This window comes from Maylandia zebra, linkage group LG22 (genome assembly GCF_041146795.1).
Source record: "Maylandia zebra isolate NMK-2024a linkage group LG22, Mzebra_GT3a, whole genome shotgun sequence".
In the NCBI taxonomy this organism is placed as follows: domain Eukaryota; kingdom Metazoa; phylum Chordata; class Actinopteri; order Cichliformes; family Cichlidae; genus Maylandia; species Maylandia zebra.
In genome coordinates, this window is record NC_135187.1 from 2,487,370 (window position 1) to 2,510,136 (window position 22,767).

At 42.3% G+C, this 22,767-nt stretch overlaps 1 protein-coding gene across 5 annotated transcripts in view; it reads right to left on the minus strand.

Moving 5' to 3' along the window:
- The window catches only part of col14a1b (collagen, type XIV, alpha 1b), a 166,445-nt gene that overhangs the window by 119,481 nt on the left and 24,197 nt on the right, over positions 1–22,767 (minus strand). For 4 of the 5 annotated variants that reach the window (XM_004574223.5, XM_004574222.5, XM_004574225.5 and 1 more), the window contains one exon: positions 21,274–21,357. The exons of the other annotated variant lie outside the window; for it this stretch is intronic. In XM_004574223.5, the coding sequence (XP_004574280.1) occupies positions 21,274–21,357 (84 nt within the window). The remainder of the gene's footprint in view (positions 1–21,273; positions 21,358–22,767) is intronic. 5 annotated transcript variants of the gene reach the window in all.

Below are 22,767 nucleotides of genomic sequence, written 5' to 3' on the forward strand. Positions count from 1 at the left end.
AACTGTTTATCAAACAGTGTCGGCACGGTTTAATTTCCTCTTCAGTTCCCTTCTCAGCAGAAGGAGACAAGCTCGATTTCAGTGTTACCTGAAGACAGAATAGTGTTAAAGTTGATCTAATCTCATCATAAGGTGATAGTGAACTTTCCTCACTGTGCGCAGGTTGAACAGGTTCTTGTTGACATTAACTTCACGGGTACGCTGCCACCACCGGGGACGGAATTCACACGAAGCTGTAAAAGACAGTCTGTGTGTGCAGATGTGAGAAGCACAGACAGCATCAGACAGAAGATGAGAGACGAAGAGGAAGAAAACCTGAAGCTCTTTAATGAGCACCGTCACAAGACAGAGAAACTGAAACCATAGGAAGTCCCACGGGGCTTACACACACACACACACACACACACGCCGAGCTGCACACACTCGGCAGCAGCAGAAAGAGCAAAACTGAGAAGTAGAGTGTGTGTGAGAGACAGGCAGCACTGAGTCACTGTGGCTTCGACTGCAGCTGTTTTTCCAACGAGCCGGAAGTGTCACTTCCGTTTGCTGAATTTTTTTTTTTCAACTACAAAGTAAAAAAAGAAAAAGAGAGAAAGTAAAAACTGCACAAAAGTCCTTCGATTGGTCACAATAAACGTTAAATCCAATATGTTCCAGGTATAAATAACACAGATGGTGAATGTGTGTCGGTGTGTGTTTGTTCTTTTCTTTCTCCCTCTTTAAATTCAAAAACACTTTCACACCCTGCAGTGACACGACAGAGGAAACGCTTCAGACATTTCATGAATGCTAAAATATATAAAGCATCACTGTTATGAGAAAAAAGCTCCATATTTATGGTAGTTTCACTTCAGCGGGGAGAGAACGTGAAGCCAAAGCATTGATTTAATAAAAGTTGAAATTATTATTTGATCTCAAAACAAAATGTGACTTTGTGCTTGGTAGAACGCGCGGTGAAATGTTTCTTGTAGTTGGTCACCAGGTTTGCTCAGACCACAGGAGGGTTTGGGCCACTCCTCTCTACACAAACTCTAAATAAACCTTTAGCTTCCTTGGTTGCTGCTTGGCAACTCGAAGCTTCAGCTCCCTCACACGTTTTCTGCAGGGTTGCCGTCTGTAGACTGAGGAGGCCACTCCACGACCTCCATGTGCTTCTTCAGCCACTCTGTTGTTACCTTGGCGGTGTTTTGGATCACTGTCACGCTGGAAGTCTGATCCATGAGCCATCTTCTGAATGAGAGGAGTTCCTCGACCACGATTTTAATGGTGCATGACCCCATCGGACCTTCAACGTGGTGAAATCGTTCTGTACCAGCAGAAAAACAGTCCCAAAGCACAGCGAGTCCACCTTCACGCTCCGGTGTTGGGGAAGATGTTCTCGGGGTCATGCTCAGCATTCGTCTTCCACCAGACGAGCTGATGCCACTGTTGGTTTCCTCTGACCACGGCACTTCCTCCCACACTTCCTCCCACACTTCCTCTAAATCATTTACATGTTCAGCTGCTCGCTTTCTCTCTCCACTAAAACGAAACTATCATGAAATTAAAGATGATTTATTTCTGTGACAGCATATATACACACTCCCGTATCACAGCTGAAGCAAGCATCTCTAAGGTAAAGGCCATCAGTCATTTTCTGGCATTGGTGTACATTTCCACTGATTTCAGACAAAGCTCCAAACACTGAGGGCAGAGGGTGAGTGAGGAGCGGCACCGAGGCCAGTTTATGTTAAACAAGGACTGAACCGGAGGATCGTGGACTGCTTCACCTCTCAGACTCTACAGCTTCATTAGGTCTGAGAGTGAAATGTGGAAGCAGAAATTGGGCCTCTTTAACTTTTGTTTCCTTGTTGGAACAGCAGCGTGTGAAGCAGTGTTTGTGTGACCAGGACAAACAGATTAGCTTCATTAGTCTTTGCACTCAGAGCTCAGCCGACAAAAGGAGCATCGTTAACCGCTTTACACCGAGTTCCAGTTACCTTCATGCTGTTTGTGGCTGTATTTCTGCAAACAGTGGTTGAGTCAGTGGTTCTATTATTAAAATATCCTTAAACTGTCGCTTTGATGTCCTCAAAGTTTGAGATAAAGAAAATTATCACAAGTGTTTGGACTTCCATTCAAATACTGGGCTCTAATTAAGTTTTACCCAATACTAATATTTGGGAATAACGATGTAATTGTACAAATACTGTAGCAACATCAGCAGCTATAAATAGATCCAAGTGCTGGTTTTATAATCCCTGCAGCAGCAGCTCGTCTCTGCAGGTCCAACGGTGGCTGTTGGCCTTTTATACTCGTGTTTAAATCTATTTTTATTAGGAGAAGTTTGACCACTGATGTCATTTTCAACACACACACACAAAAAAAGCAAATTAGATGAGTTGTTTGTCAAACAAGTGATGTGGGGAGAAAATAAGAGGAAGCAGAGAAAGGTGGACAGACAGAGGAGAAAATGTGTTATTATTCAAACAAGCACACGAGGTTGAATATGAATCATCTGCCAGTCAAACAGAGAGAAGGTAAAGAGCCTCATCATCGAGGAATATGTGAAGAAAAGCGATGGCAAAAGGGAGAAAACACCGAAGAAAGAAAGCTGGCAAGAGAAAGGTTAAAGGTTAAAATGCTGGGTACCAATCCAGTGAGGAGAGGCTCAGGAAATATACAGAAGACGGAGGAAGGAACACAGGTGGGAAAAGATAAGAGCAGCAGAGATATAAAGGCAGCAACAGTGTGACAGTGAAAGAAGAGGTGATAATGAGAGAGGGAAGACAAGGAGGAGAAAAGAGAACATTTGAGCCAAAGCATGAAGACAACAAATCATAAAGCAGCACAAACTGAACAGGACTCGACACCTCCGGGGTTCGAACCCTATTGAGACAAAAACAGAGCGAGCCAGAGAGCGAGACAAAAGATGCAGAAAGAAGTGGATGAAGTGTCTTTTCTCCTTTTTGAATCTAGGAAAGAACAAACTGACAGTCAGTGCAAAAACACCCAGAGGGAGAGACGAGCTGACTGGATATTTACAGCATGGAAACAGAGACTGAAGCAAACAAACAAAAAAGGCAGAAAATCATTAGAGGAATTGACAGATATGCTACTTTGTATTCCCACGGTGGAGACGCCAGGATGGAGAAAAGGCCGTACTGGAGCCACGCATGGACGTTTTACACTGAATGACACGGATACACAAAGGTTAATAGTGATCAATATATATGGATAAGAAATGCAATAAACAAACAAGCCCGTTTCTCAGCTCGCAGCCTTTTATGGCAAATCTGTGCAGACAAAGATTTTTGCTCCCTCGTTTTCCTCTTTCAGAGTACCAGATGTCAAAACCCACGCCAAGCATTTCCATGCAGCTGGCTCTGTGATGTAGCTGTCCTCTGGTCCTTCTTGTTCCTCCATCTGCGTCCCTTCATTTCTCTCTCAGATCTAAATGAGGTTGTCACAGTGTCAAATAGGAGGCGATGGAGCTTCATCTGCACTGAACCCACATCACCACCACCCTCCTCTCCCTCTCCCTCCCTTTCCAATTTCACTAAATCAACATCTCTTCTCCTCTGGCCTTCCTAGAGCCCTCCACGTTTGATGTACTGGTTCATCATTCATCTTTATTTGTGGCACTGCAGACTGACATTACTGTGTTGTTGTTAAAGCTGCTGTGTGAGTCCTCTTCATGCAGTTGGAGGACGCTGTGTGCTGAAGCTATCTCAGCCTCCAATTCCAGACTTATTAATGGCTAATGAATCACGTGCACACGTTTTACAACAACAGGGAAATAAGAATAATTACACCCATGTGGCATAATTACTTAGCCTTAAGTACAGTGCAGCGTTTAGAATTTATGCAATTATCTCGTATGGAACACATTCCCATATGAAACCTACTATAGCATAACTGTATATTAGTTTTAAATCAGACTGAAGCAGCTAGTAGAAGGACTTTAATGATCACATGCAGAATACCTAACAGGCTTTAAACCTTTGTTTCAGAGGGCCAATCACAGCTCTGTCAAACTGCAAAGCCTAACCGGAGTGGTGCACGCCTGGCTGGCTCACCTTGATTGTTCAATAAGTTTTTCTTTGTTTCAGTGCAATTTGTCAAACTGTGTCTTTTGACATAGAAAGAAAAACAAAGGTTAACATGTGATAAGAACTCGCAGAGATGGAGAAAGATGAGGATAAGAGAGGAAGATAAGAAAAACTAAGGACTGTTCAAGACTCAACTTTTTAAAAATATAATTTGCTGAACTTACATGAAATGTCCCAACTGGTTTTTTAATCCGCTGATGTGCGATGTTTGCTGAAGATGTCTCCAAGTCTGACTCAGAATGCAGGGAAATTCAATTATTTTGTAAAATTAAAGGTTTTACTGGGCAGATGCAGGCTAAACTGGGTAGTTAGTAGTATTATGGGGCATAGCAGACTGGTAGCCATCATCACTGCCAGGTTAGGTACTGGGAAGCAGCAGATACATTATAAGACATCATTGAAATAACTCTGAACTGGAATGTACGGCTTCTTTGATTCTGGAAGAAGTTTGTTACCATTATTAGTCATTTATAAAGGCTAAAGGTTTATAATGGCTAAGGGTTAAAATTCTCTTGTAACATGAGCCCTGACTGCATTAATCCACAAACAGAGCTGGACTTCAACAGCACAGGTCAGCCAATTTCAGCCCCATTATAAAAACACAGAAATGATTATGGAGCTCAATTCTAAGTGACTCATTTCCTCCCACTGCACTGCTACACAGGATCTTAGGCTTCCCCACCTGCAAACCCCACGTCTCCACCCTGATTACACTTTTATAGATCCAGAGAGGCTCCTTCTACATGCTGATGTAAAAACTGATAAATCACCTGAAAAATAACATTTATTTTTCCAACCTTTAAGAGATGAATCATCTTGATTAAAACTCTGCTCACATACACATATTTTGAGTGCACGAGTATATAAACGACAGGGAAGAAATCCATCACATATTTCTGACCTGTTTGCTTTAGTTATTCTCATATCTGAGCTTTTTATCTAAATCAGGAAGCTGCTCATTTCTGACTGTAAAGCAGTCGTGCGAGTAAAATAACAAGCCCCACCCAGACCAAATGACCAACTCACTGGACCCTGTACGCCCGCCTCATAACTCCGTGTAACCCCTCCCCTCAGTAAGAACAAACGCTTCCAGAGATTCATCAACACTGAAAACACTGAACGCTTTCCCAAATCCGACTATGATGGGGAACATTACAGCCTGATTTTCTGTGCCTGTGCCCAGAAACAAAATCAAACAAAAACATGAACGAATCCACATCAACATGTCAGAGTATTGCCAAATGCAACAGTGCAGATCCATATCGAAACCGTCTGTGTGCAGCTGTTTGATGCCGCAGATGACTCACTTTTCATGCCGTTTACCCAAGCCTGACTATCCGTCCACACCCACCGTCTCACTTTGGTTCATCGATGCAGAGAATTGATCTGCCCAGAAAAATACAAGTTATACCAAGTGTATCACCTAAAAATTTGCAAAGCTTGGTTCACGTAGTTTATGTGGGAAAAAGTGTCTCAAGTTGCCTCACTGGACTCAAAAGGATTTTGACTCAAGATGCTAAACACAGAAACACTGAAGCTTCACTTCTTTCCCACTTATATGAAGTTTTGTTTTAACATTTAACGTCTCTTTTGAATTTGGATTTTTCTTCTGACATCCAGATTATACCAAATGAGATAAAACAGTCTGATCAGTTAATTCGTGCATTGCAAAAACAATCTCTAACCAAGTGCATCCATCAGTCATTCAATGCTGCAAAGACTGTAAAGATCAAGCAAAAAGATGCAGAGTCATAAAAACGATGCACCAAAAGATTCAAGAGTTTCATAAAAGGTTTGTCTAAACTTCTACAGACTGCAGATTGATTTGTGTTAACTTGTCGATTCAAATTGTGTTGAGGCTTCAATCCATACATTATACAAACGGCTGCAGGCGCTCATTGTCTCCAACTCTCTCTCGTGTTCGTGGTTTTAATTCTTAACAGAATTATCTGAAAAATACAAAAAGAAAGTCATGCGCTCAAGTGTTGGTGAGTGAAGTTATTTTTCTCTTGCTAACCACAAATTAGGAGGCATCTGTGTCTTTGTGTTGCATCGTTACTGTTTATGGATGCAACTTGCAGGCTTGCTCACATTTCCCATCCGCCTCACATTCAAATATGTTCTGGCTCCTGAAAAAGCCACAGAGAGGCCAAAATGCTAAAAACAAGGCTTTGAAACAGAACCCAGACAAATGGGTCTATGGGTTCATTACGTCTCCAATCTTAATTTAAAAAGCTTGAAAATCAGGCAGAAGTGGAGAAATTAAGGAGGAAATCTTGCTTTCACCTTATTATATATTTGAATATAATGAATCTTAATTATAAGCAGAAAAGCTGAATGTTAGAGAAAATACTGCTCATACAACCCCTGCTGGATCGATACATGTTAGAAAAGTACACAATTCATTAACTGAATTTTCTGTCACACGTTCTTTATTTTGTCCTTCACAGACACACAGACATCCGTGCTATGTGATGTCAAAATTCCTGTCCATCTTTTTGTGACAACGTCGAATTATTGCAGCCGAACAAACGTGGCAGGAATTACACCTCAGTAAATGGGTCAAGCTGGTCCATGCCACACGTTCAAAGTCTCTGAGACGAAATCAAAATATGAAATGTCCAGTTAGAAAAGGAGTAAAGTATTTGGAATAACTGAGGAATAACTGGGTAGAGGTAAACAGATTCAGTGATGCCATTAAATATACATTTAGAACTGATCCTATTACAAAAACTGACATGAAGTCAGACAGAAAATTTAGACGGGAAAAATTATGAACAGCATTAAAATGTAATTGGCTGCATTGGTGCAGACATACGCACTTATTTCAGGGACGCTGCAGAACCATGTAAAGCACTGGCCAAACCATAATGAGTCATTAAAGTCGGGTGTCCTGTTCAAGGACACGGTGACGTGGAGCCAGGACAGAAGCACTACACATTTAATAAAACACCCAATCTGCCTCCTGAAGGATAATATTCTGCTGTCCAAGCATCTTCCACATTCCCCATTTATCAGCATGCAGGTTTAACTTGAATTTTTAAAGCAAACACAAGATTTCTGTAAGTGGTGCAGGTTTGTTAGCATTGCTGTCGTATGCAGGAAAGCTTGTGGAAGATGGATGCACTAACGAGCTTTAGTATCAAATACACAATTGTTCTAACTGTGACATATTTTCCCTTCAAACATCTCTCCTTGTGCACACTGCTGTCCTGCTACACTGGGATTTGAAGCATCCATGGTTTCAGAAGAAAACTATTCAGTTTTATTTATAAAAATCCCAACAGTCATATGACCCCCTATGAGCAAGCGCTTTGGTGACAGTGGGAAGGAAAAACTTCCCTTTAACAGGAAGAAACCTCCAGAGGAACCAAAGTAGAGATAGTGTCTCTAGAGATAGTTGGTTCTAATCAGGTGGCCTAAGGTGGAAACAAGCTGAAATGAGGTAAGGAGTGTTGCTTTGACACACTGGAGGAGATTCAGTTTGTATCACTTCAAATCAAATCAAATCAAATCACTTTTATTGTCACATCACATGTGCAGGCACACTGGCACAGCACATGCGAGTGAAATTCTTGTGTGCGAGCCCCACAAGCAACAGAGATGTGCAAACACAACAACACAAACGAGCAAAATACAAGAATGGCCAACCTGAAACTAATAAATATATGTACAATATATAATAGTGTATGCATTTCTGGATGTGTATACTAAATATTTTCCTACGTGTGTGTGTGTGTGTGTGTGTGTGTGTGTGTGTGTGTGTGTGTGTGTGTGTGTGTGTGTATACACATTTTTACAAATTAAATAGTAAAAAAATAAAATAAAATAATAATAATAATAATAATAATAATAATAAAATATATAAAATATACAGAGTTGAATATGTGCAGTCCATATGAAGTCCAAAAATGTGATTTCAGATGAGCTAGGCTTTCAGCTGGCTGAAGTGTGGGAGAGGTGTAGCAGCACTATAGCTGAACCTTTAGATCATATCTCACTTATACACACACAAATCATGTTTTACATTACAGGAAACAGTTAAGTTACATCCCCGTATTCAGCTGATTTAGAATCAGCAGTTAACCTACAACGCACAAGGAGAATATGAATACTCCATGTAGAAAAGTCAGATGACCGAGAGGTTTGACTCACTTTACTGTGACATGAGCGTGCTAGCTGCTACGCTGCCATGCTACCTAGTGAGGACTCCTAGCTTAAGATGCACACACTTTAATGTCCTTCTTAACACTGAAGCAGATTATTCGTCTGCAGAAACTTTCAAGTCTCTGCAAGTTCATTTTGATGGTCAGTGTAGATGTAGTGAAACAAACTGAACTAATGGCTACATGCATGAAAGAAAAGTTAAAAGGTGTCATTTTCTTATACAAAGCTAAGCAGCACTGTGTGTGTGATTTATGGTTTATTGAATCAGTATTTGCCCTCCTGCTAATCTCCCGTCCTTTCAGGAGATTAGCTTCACAAACTGTAGATAAGGAATGCAGGAAAACACACACACACACACACACACACACACACACACACACACACACACCTTCCTGCCACTATTCTGTGGACAGGTGAGTAGACTAAAGCAACAAGACAGTGATGTAAGTCAGACTGACAGTCTTCAGACAAATCCTGGCAGTGTGTGCTCATTCAGCTGGATCACTGAACCATGGATGTGAATAATTTGGATTCCAATTGAGTGAGATAGTGTATCAGGATATAAGGCTGATATAATAAAGACAGAGCTCAGTATAGTTTCATGCAGTTACTTTGTTGCCAAAATCTAAAAGCACAGCTAAAACGCAGAAGTCAATGCACAGACACGCTTGAACCAGTTTGGTTTTCTTTAAAGCATCTAGAGTGTAAGTTGTCTGAAATTCACTAAATTAAAAGCACAAACTCTCCATCCCAGAATGATGCAAAGAACTAACAACCAGCAGCCAACATATGGGCCTTCAGACAATAAACTGTGCCATGGCAACTGGCACGAGTCCTACTGTTTATCCATTCTTCAAAAGAAATCTCTGGGCGTGTGTCAAGACTGTACCTGTGTTTGTGCAGCCCGTTTGTTCTGCGAGCAAACAGAAAAGGCGACTTGGACAGCAAAAAGAGAGCGCGCACATGCCTCACAATAGAATGTTATTATCAGCATGTGACATGTGTTCCTTTTTCACATGTTCAGGCAAAGTCTGACTGGCAGCTGCAGAAGTGGCAGCGTGAACTATGTTAACTGTCAGATGTCACAGTTTGGTTGTTCTCAGTTTTGGTCACTTTAGTAAAAGAGTGCCGTTTTGTCAGACTGGTGATAGACACCAACGCACAGCTCACAGCGCCGAGGTGTTTCGAGGCAGCTGTTGACACTCCTGCATTGCTCCCTCAATCAGTGCCTTAAAGCTTAATTGTCTGTGTGTCCTCAGAAGTACTTTTACTGTCACACCTGTAACTGCCTCCTGGTAGTTTCGACAGGAGACGAGCCTCAACATAAAAACTTGTCCTGCTGCAGGTGAGATAAAGGTGAGACATGTGCATACAGTTTTCAGCAGGCAGCCACCTATCACAGATGTTTCACGGCTAACGCGCACCCGTAATTATCTACAGGAGTTTCTAAAAAATGTGCCCGAGTCTGGTGGTCAGAGGAAAAGCAAGCGTCCAAGTGGCTGCGTTACAGGACTTGCAAAGCTGAAAACGTAAGAACATGGTCATTCTCATTTTTATATTATATTAAAAGAAAAAAGCGAGACCTTTTAGTTATAATGTAACCAACAACAATAAGGTTCGTAAAAATATACGTGCTGTGGCTTATAGATTAAACCACGTACAGTGTTCTCCCCTCCATAAACACATTATTACTGGAACACAAACGGCACCCTCACCCACGGACCCTGGATTCAGTTTCTTATATTGTTTGAACTATGACATCGGTTTTGTCACAATCTGTGCTCCTCGGGGTTACTGGGACATTGCTGTAATAAATCTTTTAACAACCACCCTAAAGGTGGCTGCAGGCCAAGCGTGGAAGTCACTACAAGAGCCGGTCACAGCGACACACAGCACCAACTAAAGTTTAACACTCTTTTTGGCCGCAAAGAGACTGAAACCACGCGATCAAACCGTAATCACACCTTTCACAAAATAACACCTCTGAATTAATAACATAACAACTCGTAAATAAAATAATAATAAAAATGTGTGTTTGCAGATAGTTTTTCTCCTCAAAGAAAGAAAGAATACTTTATTGAGTCCTGTGGGGAGACTCCTCTCTGCATTTAACCCATTCACTCAGTGAAGCAGTGGGCAGCACTGTGTAGGGACGGTACCTTGCTCAGGGGTACCTCAGGTCAGTGGATTCGAACCACCGACCTTCCTATCATGGGGCCAGCACTCTACCTACTGAGCTGTCCCTGGAAAGCCATCAGAACTGACAGTATTTGACTGGATTCACTGCAGATACTGATCCGTCTGTATTTTCTTTGTTTTTTTCAGCACTTAAAGTGAAGAAAAGACAAAAAAAAAAAAACAAGTGAATCAATAAATTCAACTGTCAGGAATATAAAGTAGAGCTGAGTTCATTAAAGCATCTGGATTATTGTGAGAGGCAGTGCTTCACCAAACTCTTCACTCCTCTTCAGATTTACACCAACCGAACAGAAAGTGGACGCAGCCGTCACAAAGTAGCACCATTTGCAGATACGTCTTCATACTGAGACGCAGGCTACGTGTAATAAATGCACAGCAGCAGTAACTTCATTAATTATTTAAACCGTCTGATGTGGCACTCAGGTCTTATGTGAGGTTATTAACCTAAATGCTGCTGCTGCACGGTGGACGGCTGAGCTGCATCCGAAAAATCATCGGGGAACAGCAAGGATCAGGCAACGAAGAGCAGACGTTACAGGGATCATTACAAAATGTTTTAAACACAGTTTTATTTTTATTAGTAGAATACTCATACTGCAGAGCATTATAAGAGCAACGAAGAGGAAAGTGAAATGTATGTGCCGACCTGCAGGGACACCTGTGGGTGCCACCTGGGCGCTCTGACATCGAAGCAACAGATCTGATGAGTTATAGCGCGGTCGTGTCAGATTACACTCCACATCCATCACACGATGGAGGGCGGATGAGACGAGAGTTAAACGCACACAAAACATTTATCTGATGAGCTGGAATTACCTGGAAGCTCAGACACTCAGAGATGCTGAAATATAAACTCGGCAAGCCGACAAACTGTTGCAGGTCAAGCTGATAAAAACAGACTCACCGTTTTCTCACCGGGCTGTACTCTAAAAAGGCTTTCCTAACACACTGCACATGCAGAGGAGACGAGAGACTGAGGATTATTTCTATTAATTCTCAGTGTCTTTAAAAAGGTGCATAGCTGGAGGCTTTCTCTAAAGTGAGAGCGCTTTTACTGACGAGCATAAAAGAGCTGGATATCACCTTCATGCAAACCTGCGATGGCAGCAAGATACAGAGGAAAAAATCCATCAATATTAAACAACCCCGTCTCCTAGGAAGGCTTGAAATGAGGACCATACTATAATAACGCACTCTTAAAGGATATTTCTATAATTATCCTTCTTCAGCGTAATTAAGCCTAATATGCAACCTTCAGGAAAGAAGCTGCAGTTCCTCAAACGGCCACCTGAGGGTCACTCAGAAAAAGATATTTACAGCCTAGTTTAAAAGAATAACATGAAATAAGAGCTGTAGTGGGTCCCTACAGCCAGTTTCTCCATTCATAACAATTGTACAGTGGCTGTGTATTTTATATGCATCAGATATCTGCTGAGGTTTGCTCAGTATTATTATTATTATTATTATCTGAATCAGATGTGTGAACATCAGAGAAGGATGCCGTGCTTCAGGAAGTGTTTTCTTAGTAACCGCTGTTATAATTGTATCTGCCGTGAAGTTAATTAAAACCACCACCTTCTGTCAAAGACCAGCTGCAAACTCTTTAAGACAACCGCTGAGGTTTACAGGGCTGAAATACTGAAGCTTTCGATTTTCCTCTAAGACATGTAGAGCCCGCCAGTCTTAGAAGGAAGTAAGACATGTTCTGTGACCACCTAGGGGACCCGTGCGGAGCCAAGCGTGAAGATGAGAAGACCTACAAAACAACACCAGCAGATGAACAAGCAGCCAAAGCTTCAGACTGACAGCCTTGCAAGCAGACAGCTGTTAAAGGTCTCATCAGCAGCAAGGCAGGAGCCCAAGAACAGGCCTGTGAGGCTATAGCTGAGGTATTCAGCAAGTGTGGGCAAGGAGGAGAGCATCAGCTGTGAGCATGGAAAAGCAGAACGAGAGAGAGAGAGGTGAAGCTGCAGGAAAGAGGGAGAAAAGGGTGGAAGGAAACAGTCGCCATATACGTACGCTGAGAATATGATCTGCAGGTTTTATTCTAATTACCAGAGGGAGCATACATATCTATGCAGTATTGATTACAGCAGTCAGAAAGAAGCAAACAAATCCTCCATGTTTTCAGCTTCTGAATGTAAAAACATGGCCACCAGGCACAAACAAGCAAAAGAGACTACAGGTGTGGGTTTCAGGTCTGTAAAGGAGGGATTCTTAATAGGTACAGTGATGATGAAGGGTCATAGTTCAGATATAAAGTGAAGAACAGGGTGGTTAAGGACAATAGGGAGGGGACAAAGAGAAAAAAAAAGCCAAAACGTGGCAAAGGACCAGAAATCGAACAGAGTAATGAGAAAAAGAGATGAGAGAGAAATAACTGCTCCACCAGAGATAGCACTCGGCAAAGAGAAAGTGGAGGGCTGATGAAAAGGAGAGGTGGAGGTGATGATTGTGGAGTTTTCAAGGATTGTGTGAGAGTTTGGAGGGAGGGGGTGAAGAAGTTGTTTGTGATTTGGAGTCGTATAAAAAAACTCAGTGTTTTTAATCAGCGTTTGGCTCTTCTCTACCCACACAACCCCCACCCTCACCCACATCCACCCACCACGAGTTAGAGCAGATGACGCACACTCAAACCCAACACACACCTGAGATACTACAAAATCCAAGTAAATCCAGGTACAGATGCGTTAACGGGCAACATGTTCCTACTCCGAGAGCATCAAATACTGTGTGTGTGTGTGTGTGTGTGTGTGTGTGTGTGTGTGTGTGTGTGTGTGTCTTACAATAGTGAAACTCTGAGCACTCCTTCTGCTTCCAGCTCGTCACACATAGATGCTTGTAAAGGCTCCACTTAGTGTCACGTTCAGTTGCACTGGCTAAGCCTGATTTTTCATCATGCAGGCTGGTGTACTCGTGAATTACTCCACCTGTCCTACACCAAAATGTGAAAATCGGTCCTTTAAAAAAAAAAAAATGACTGTTGTCTCTCAGCATCAAATATTGCTGTGACACATGCAACAAGACGCAAATGATACAGGCCACATCCTGTCCATGTACACAAACAAACTACTCCACACGCACAGGCTAATTATGAATATTTACTCTGAATGTTCGGCATTTCAGATTTATGGTTTATTTGTTTTGCAGCACCAGAAGAAAGCATCTAACCGGTACAAATTTATTCTGCAGCAGGAAAACAAACTTGCAGTGACAAAAACAACAGGAAGCCCTGCAACAGATGGTCTGGCCCCCACAGAGCACTGATCTCAACATCATGGAGTCTGGAACTACATGAAGACACGGAGACAGACTAAACCCACAGAAGCACTGACGTACGCTCTCCAAGATGATGAACGACTTACCTGCCAAGCACCTTGAAAAATACAACAAATATTAATTTATGTTTTAGTGCACATTGAATGAATTCAATTGATAAATATCTACTAATTCTGAAAGCATCCTCACTATCCCATCTTTTCTATGAACTAAAGACGCTATAAAAAGTCCTTTGGCATTAAATAATTAATAAAATAATCAAAAATAAATCAGAAGAATTACATGAACATTCAAACAATCAGCATTTAAATGTGGGTCTGTATGGGTCAAGTACGTCTGTTAGACAAGCACTGAACCAAAGGGTGCGACCACCTCCAACCCCGACCCCCACCACCTCATCCTTCCATGTCCATACATGCAAAGGCTGAGGACCAGCAACAAGACCCCCACAGAGAACCAGTGAGAACAGACATGGCGTTGTTTCAGTTGTTAATAGCACAGAAAGAAGGAGCTGGAGTGGAAGTGGGTTGCCAGTTGGCTTGCAGATGTTTAGTGACTGTGGCTGGGGTAAAGCAAGTTAAATAATGAAGTTTGCCAGGTGGATGTGGAGCTGATGACTTTGACACTGAATTGTTGATCTGCCTGGAACATAGCTGAGTTTGATCATATAACAAAAAATATAAGGAACTAAATTAAAAAGGTGCGGAGAAGCTACCCAGCTCACGACACAGTTTGATAAAAAGCAGACTAGATAGGATCAGCACTGAGGGCACTTCACCAGGAAGACACACAAATGTCAGTTATATTAGGCGTATTAGCAGAATCTATTGACTATGAAAGACGCCTCGCAGTCAGCAGATATGCCATTTCACAGAGACGATCAACCATAAAAATACTGAGAAATTTAAATCGACACAGAAGACAAAAACAAACATTTCCACCAGCTCAGACATTTTGGTTTTAAGAGATAAAGCAGAGCTCTTATTAAAAAACTTGGAAAAATATATTCAGAAGTAATAAATTTACAGCTCCCAGCAACCTTAAACTGCACTAAAACATGAAACTGTGACAGTGACTGTGCTAGAAGAGAAAGAACGATCAGGTTAATTTGCTCATTTCTGCTGCGACTTGTGCAGAAATTTAGACTTAAATCAGAGAACTGATTAAAAGAGGTGAGAGTGACGGAGGACTAAGGAGGCGCCTCTGTCAGTGCGCCCCAGGGCGGCTGTGGCTACAATGTAGCTGCCATCAGTGTGTGAATGGGTGGATGACTGCATGTGTAAAGCGCTTTGGGGTCCTTAAGGACTAGAAAAGCGCTTTACAAATACAGGACATTTACATGGAGAAGTTTTTGGGGGAAGTACTGCAGGTTTATTTGAATTCTCACTCATTACCAGAAAAAAACAAACCCAACCATTACAAATGATCAAATGAGCATAAAGACTGATGGCATATAAATGTAGAGTTGGTTTTTCAGTGTTTGTATTCATGAGTTGGGCTTGCAGCTCTTAGTAAGCATACATAAACAGACAAAACGGCTAGGGTGCACTTAATGCTTAAGCTTCTGTCAGCATAAAAATGTCTTTTAATTGATTTAATTGTGATAAGTGACTCATTAAGTCAGATTTAAAAGGTCAGAATGATTGTTAGCATTTCGTTTACACATAAACCAGACGCATTTGGACTTTTCTGCCTGTTTTCTGCTACTCTGAGTTTTAAACTCACAGGTTACTGCGATCTTTTTCCTAAACCTAACCGAGGAGTCTCTGCGTCTAACCTAACAAGCGAGTGAAAGTAACAAGCAACTGAAAACAAAGTAACCGATAAGTCAAAGTGCCAACAACAAAGGTCAGAGGACAGGAACCAAGTTTAGATTTGTGCACAGACCAATGCAAATGTCTTGATCCTTTTGGGCATAAATTGTGACACATCACTCAGACCGCATTTCTTCCATCTATCTGAAGCTGTGTTGAAGGAGGTTAAGCAATGTTTTTCAGTTTCTTACAGGGAATTCTGTGGTGTTCCCAGGTTGACAGGACACAGCTCCCTCAGCAACGTGCAACGCTGGGTCTCCATTGGGAAGCACCCAGGACATCAGATGCCTGAACCACTGCAGCTGGTTCAGCACCTTTGTTCTCAGCCTCACTCTGGGCCTCCACAGACTCATATTTGACGCTGGTACCTGTGACCTCATTTTCTCAGTGACCATAGGTGAGGATTAGAACACAGATCATCTCGATCATCTCAGTTCGCTCTTCACTACAATCGCTTGGTTAATTTTGTAGTTGCAAAACTGTAAGTAACTTCATTTGAGCAGACTGAGTCCATAACTGAAGCTCAGTCACCTTCTTTCCTCTTCCTTTCCTTTAATGACCCAAACGGTTCCTCCTCTTGCCGAACCAGAGGACATTTGACATGCTGCACCATGGCATCTTTGACAAACACCATCGACTCTTACTCTACTTACTCCCACCTCACTCTCACTCTTATACTAACGGCCTGCCTCCTCCACTGAGAGCTTCTACTGATGGTAAACTGCAGGAGACAGCCTGACAAAGGGAAAGGTCGTAGGTGAGATACAGAAAGAAAAATAGTAAAGCCAAAGACACACAAACGAGAACCTGCATCAACCCGACTACTCGTGGAATAATGCGACACATTTTCCAAAACACCGTATGAATTACAGTAACTCTTTTATCCCGTCTTATTTTAACATAAGGATGAGGTGAGAATTCAAACTGGCAACATGACAGATGCAGAAAGAAGAAAATGAACAATCAGAGAAAAGCGATTTGTTGGCTGTACTTAACACCTTTGTTCCTCACCATCTCCACGTATCGCTCACTGAACAGGACAAGTCAGTGTCTGCAAAGTCCAGCATCCACTTCAAGTCACCTGCCATGCAACAAGGGCCCTCACGCTTTGCATCAGGCAAATTTGCATCACACGATCATTTTAACCAGCGTGCTGTCCAAGTGTTGACGCAGCTGTCCTCACTGATTTGAGCCTACATGTCCCAATAACCTCAGTGGTTTCATTTACAGCATAAATATGACACTTTTGTGTGTAACAGCTCATCCGACTCACAATCCATCACAGTTCACAGCAAAACAACAAATCTGACCCTGAGCACAGTTTGGATGAAGACTCACTGAGTGGTCATTACACAGACAGCAGCTATGCGCTCTCGTTCCACATCAGCTACAGCTCAGGGTGTAAGAACAGCGGTCTCAGGTAGAGGATGAACTGGGAGGGCTCGTATGAGATAAACCAGTATTGTGCCAATCATGCTGAGCACAGTCCAAGAATCACACTATAAAACGGAAATTGGCATAACAGCGCCGCTGTAAGCTACAGTTTTAACACCTTTTCCTCTTTTCATGGTCTGTAACAAACCAACAAACAAACCACAACAATGCTGGCTGTAAACCCTTAATAACACGGAGCTCTTAATTCTGTGGTACTAAACTCGGGCGTATGACACTTCTATATTTACTTGTAGTTAATGTCCCCCAAAGATTTCACCAGGATCATTCTTTCACTCTGTGACGACCAGGATCAGATCTTACATCCTTGCAAACAACATGAGCTGCAAGACGAGAAAGCCAAGAACTGCATTCAACTTTAGACAAAAAACAACAACAAACAGTTCAGCAAAGCTGTCCTCCAGAGGCCTGACAGATTAGAGGGGGGAATAAAAAGTCCTACTGAAGAATTCATGGAAAAGGATGAAGTGATAAAGTTAGAGCTCGTTGCAAAATATTTTTTCGTTTTTTTGTACAGATTCAATTTTACCTGCTCCAAAAAAACGTGACAAAGATAAAATGCACAAAGTGGTTAAGCATAGATTTAGCTGTTCATAAAGAAAGAAAGAAAGAAAGAAAGAAAGAAAGAAATGTCAAGTGTTTTTCTCCATTGTTACAACTCTGAAAGCAAAAGCTGTAATTTGGGTTTTAAACTGGTGTCTAACCGGCTGCCACAAGTCTCACCCCACCATCATTCCATCAGTTCTGGTCTTCAAAACACAAAACCAATCACACAAGTGTTCACATCACATTTTGAAAAGCTGCAAAGGAACACAGCAAAATATCAGGTCACAGCAAAGGAATGATCCTGCAGGATGCTCAGCCAATTACACTGACGATAGGTTTATTCCACCTGTTGTTTAGGAGCGTTCACACATCCATATAAAATTTTTATTCATATATATTATATATATATATATATATATATATATACATATATATATATATATACATATATATATATACACATACATATACATATATATATATATATATATATATATATATATATATATATATATATATATATATATATATATATATATATATATACATACACAGGCACATGGGTCAATACATGAGCGGGACACAGAAAGGAATTGGCAAGAATACCAGAGGCGCAAAACACCAGCTACTGGTAGACAGAACAATCAGCCGAGACTGCAAGACCAGACTGACCAACCTGTGCACTGCCTGGATTGATTACAAGAAGGCCTATGACTCAATGCCCCACAGCTGGATACTGGAATGCCTAGAATTGTACAAGATCAATGGGACCCTAAGAGCCTTCATCAGGAACTCAATGGGGATGTGGCGTACAACACTAGAGGCCAACTCCAAGCCCATAGCACAAGTCACCATCAAGTGCGGGATCTACCAAGGAGATGCTCTGTCCCCACTGCTGTTCTGCATAGGCCTGAACCCCCTCAGTGAGATCATTAACAAGACTGGCTACGGATACCGACTACGGAACGGAGCAGTTGTCAGCCACCTCCTGTACATGGATGACATCAAGCTGTATGCCAAGAGTGAACGAGACATCGATTCACTGATCCACACTACCAGGCTATACAGCAATGACATTGGAATGTCGTTCGGACTGGAGAAGTGTAGTCGGATGGTAACAAAGAGAGGGAAGGTAGTCAGAACTGAGGGGATTGAACTACCAGAAGGCAACATTGCAGACATAGAGGACAGTTACAAGTACTTGGGGATCCCACAGGCGAATGGGAACCATGAAGAGGCCGCTAGAAAAGCTGCAACCACCAAGTACCTGCAGAGGGTCAGGCAAGTCCTGAGGAGTCAGCTGAATGGTAAGAACAAGATCCGGGCCATCAACACGTACGCCCTGCCCGTGATCAGGTACCCTGCTGGGGTAATAGGCTGGCCAAAGGAGGAGATAGAAGCCACTGACATAAAGACAAGAAAGCTCCTTACCATGCATGGAGGGTTTCACCCCAAATCCAGCACCCTGAGGCTGTACGCTAAGCGGAAGGAAGGGGGCCGGGGACTGGTGAGTGTCAGCACCACAGTCCAGGATGAGACAACGAACATCCAAGAATACATTGGGAAGATGGCCCCAACTGACCGAGTGCTCAGTGAATACCTCAGGCAGCAGAAACCCAAGAAAGAGGAGGGAGACGAGGAACCATCATGGAAGGACAGGCCCCTGCACGGTATGTACCACCGGCAGATAGAGGAGGTGGCTGATATCCAGAAATCCTACCAGTGGCTGGACAAAGCTGGACTGAAAGACAGCACAGAAGCACTAATCATGGCAGCACAAGAACAAGCTCTGAGCACAAGATCCATAGAGGCTGGGGTCTATCACACCAGGCAAGACCCCAGGTGCAGGCTGTGTAAAGATGCCCCAGAGACAATCCAGCACATAACAGCAGGGTGCAAGATGCTAGCAGGCAAGGCATACATGGAACGCCATAACCAAGTGGCCGGCATAGTGTACAGGAACATCTGTGCCGAGTACAACCTGGAAGTCCCGAGGTCAAAATGGGAGATGCCCCCAAGGGTGGTGGAGAATGACCGAGCTAAGATCCTGTGGGACTTCCAGATACAGACGGACAAAATGGTGGTGGCTAACCAACCGGACATAGTGGTGGTAGACAAACAGAAGAAGATGGCCGTAGTGATCGATGTAGCGGTTCCGAATGACAGCAATATCAGGAAGAAGGAACACGAGAAGCTGGAGAAATACCAAGGGCTCAGAGAAGAGCTCGAGAGGATGTGGAGGGTGAAGGTAACGGTGGTCCCCGTGGTAATCGGAGCACTAGGTGCGGTGACTCCCAAGCTAGGCGAGTGGCTCCAGCAGATCCCGGGAACAACATCGGAGATCTCTGTCCAGAAGAGCGCAGTCCTGGGAACAGCTAAGATACTGCGCAGGACCCTCAAGCTCCCAGGCCTCTGGTAGAGGACCCGAGCTTGAAGGATAAACCGCCCGCAGGGGCGTGCTGGGTGTTTTTTTTTTTTTTTTTTTTTTTTTTTTTTTTAAATATATATATATATATATATATATATATATATATATATATATATATATATATATATATATATATATATATATATATATATATATATATATATATATATATAGAGAGAGAGAGAGAGAGAGAGAGAGAGAGAGAGAGAGAGAGAGAGAGAGAGAGAGAGAGAGAGAGAGAGAGAGAGAGAGCCAGAGAGAGAGAGAGAGAGGCAAATGTCTGCAAAACTGAATCAAAGCTTTGTCTTACATTTGATCCAACTAGTGTGCAGACTTTTTCCAATTTTGCAGTCCTATTATATTTTGTCCACTTCATAGTAAAATAAAAAAATACTCATTATTTCATCACAATACAACAGGAATACAAAAACACATCTTTAAAATGAGAAAAAGATTTGAAGAACAGTTCTGAGTTCAATTTTTCTGAGGTAGAAATGTGAATTACAGCTCTAACAAAACTGAGTTTTCCTGCATTTTGCAGGACGTAAAGAGATTAAAGATTTTTTTTCCTTTTTGTGGCATCTGATTGTTTGCCTCAGCATGCGCCACTTACCAGAAATTACAATAGGCTTGTTTACCGCACTCCTCTCTCCATTCATTTCCTGTTTGTTGGAGGCTCTTGCTTAAATTCCCATTTTTGTGCCATTTCATTTCCTTTCCCTCCATTTCCTTGGGTATGTCTCACTGACAATCACTGTGCAATTTGCAGAAGTATTACATTCACAGAACAGTAATCTTGACACATCGTGAAACGGCGGTGTTGTTGAAACGAACGGACGGATCAGGATTTAGTCGGTGACTCAGCCGCACCACCATTGTGGCAAAAATCAGAGCCCTGCAGCTTCACACTTACCTGCTTTTGTGTCAGTCGTTTTTTTCTTCTCTTTCAAAATCTCCAGCTACTAAAACGAAAGCTTCCTGCATGGCATCTGTTTAAAACTGCCAGAAGAAGAGCAGCTGTGACATAAAAGGTCGGCGACGACATCTTCCATTGATATGAAATCTTGATCCTGAATGTGTTACAAGATACTTTGAAAATTGCTCTTCTTCAAACTTGTTCTTGAGGAACAGCAGGTTGTCTTCCTGTAACGGTATTTCAGCAAATCATCTTCTGTCACTGCACCATACTGGTCTTGAATCCAGACAACTCAAGACTTTCAGCAGACGGCTGTATCTTTATCATTTCATTGTGTCTGTTCACCTGGATCATCTCCCGTCTCCCTGTTGAAGAGCTTACCTTCTGAGATCTCATTGTTCTCCTGTGTGACGCTGCCGTTTTTTCTCCCTTGGGATGGAGCCATTTCAACAGCTGATTGCTGAGCTGGAAGATATAACACATGATGCAAAAAACAACATTAACGAATGGTAGGACACTGGAAGAAGCCTAGGACTCGATGTGTGCATCGACATATGACAACATGTGTTAAATAATACACACAACCTTCGCAGCAGCCAGTCATTCAAATTCAAGCGTTTGTCTGATAATCAGCAGGTGTGAGTTCCTCTATAAAAGCAGAGGTTTGCTTGTCTGGAGCATCCAGCTGCGTGATTCCTCAGGCGTGGGCATTCTATTACATTCAACCAAAGGTCAGACTAGGGGTGGGCGTTAGAAACGGTATAAATTTGGCCAACAGTAGAGATTTTGACTATAACGCTCTACCGCGATAGCGCATGTTGATGGTGTCATCATCAAGCTCCGCCTGTTTTGGTCGAAAGCATTGCAGCGGCTGCAAACAACTGCAAATTATGCCGGCGACAGTAATAGCAAAGAGACGAAGCACTTTGGGAATATGGGGAAAGCCAAAACCTGCGCTTCCTCCACTTCCCTACCCTTGATTCATTAATGCTGAATTCTCTCACAGCTGCTCTATTCCCATGTTGTTGCAGTATGTTAATGACTAACTTCGTATTGTGGATGGATTATCTCAGTTGTTCTCCTGACTGAAGTTTGGTCCGTTTACAGCATCCTGCCATGCGATTGCATTTGTCCCTAACCATCAGGAACTCTCACGTTAACTTTTATCGAGTGGAAAAAAGTTAGCATTCATCCTCCAGCTTCACTGTGCTAATGTTATGCTAACATAGCTGTTTTGCTAGCGATCACGTAGCACATCGTTATATACCAGCTAGTCCAACTTCAGTAACCCTGCAAACGTCACTGCTGTTTAGTTTTCTGTCTTCATTTATGTTGGAAGTGACAGCAGAGCTGTATGTTTGAATTTTTTCAGAAATCTCTCAGTCAGAACATGCTATATCATGTTTAGCAGGAAGCTAGCGAGCTAACTTCCGCTTACTTCCTGCTAACTTCTAACTCCATTGAATGTAATAAATTCTGTTTTCATGGATGCCTGGATGTTAAACTTAATTGTTACACCTGGTAAAGCAGCAACACTGATCATTTTATCAAAGATGAAAGAATTTAGACAGTTTTTAACTCTCAGTGATGCGGCAGTGTTCGTTTGACTTTGGGACCTCAAGTCGACGGAGTTTTGGACCCAGATTACTCCGCGAGGCTCCTGACTACGGCAGCAGTAATGCTCCAACAATCCATCAAGCGGTGCGCCTTCATAGCTTACCAAAGTCACACTAAAACATTTTTTGACAGATTTCTGTGCGCCGTGTACCACATAAAATCGGTTCGAGGTCAGTGAGCACAACCAGAATTCATACATAAGGTGAACCGGATTATAAGATGCATTTAGAGAAAATTCAAGGATTTTAAGTGTGCCTT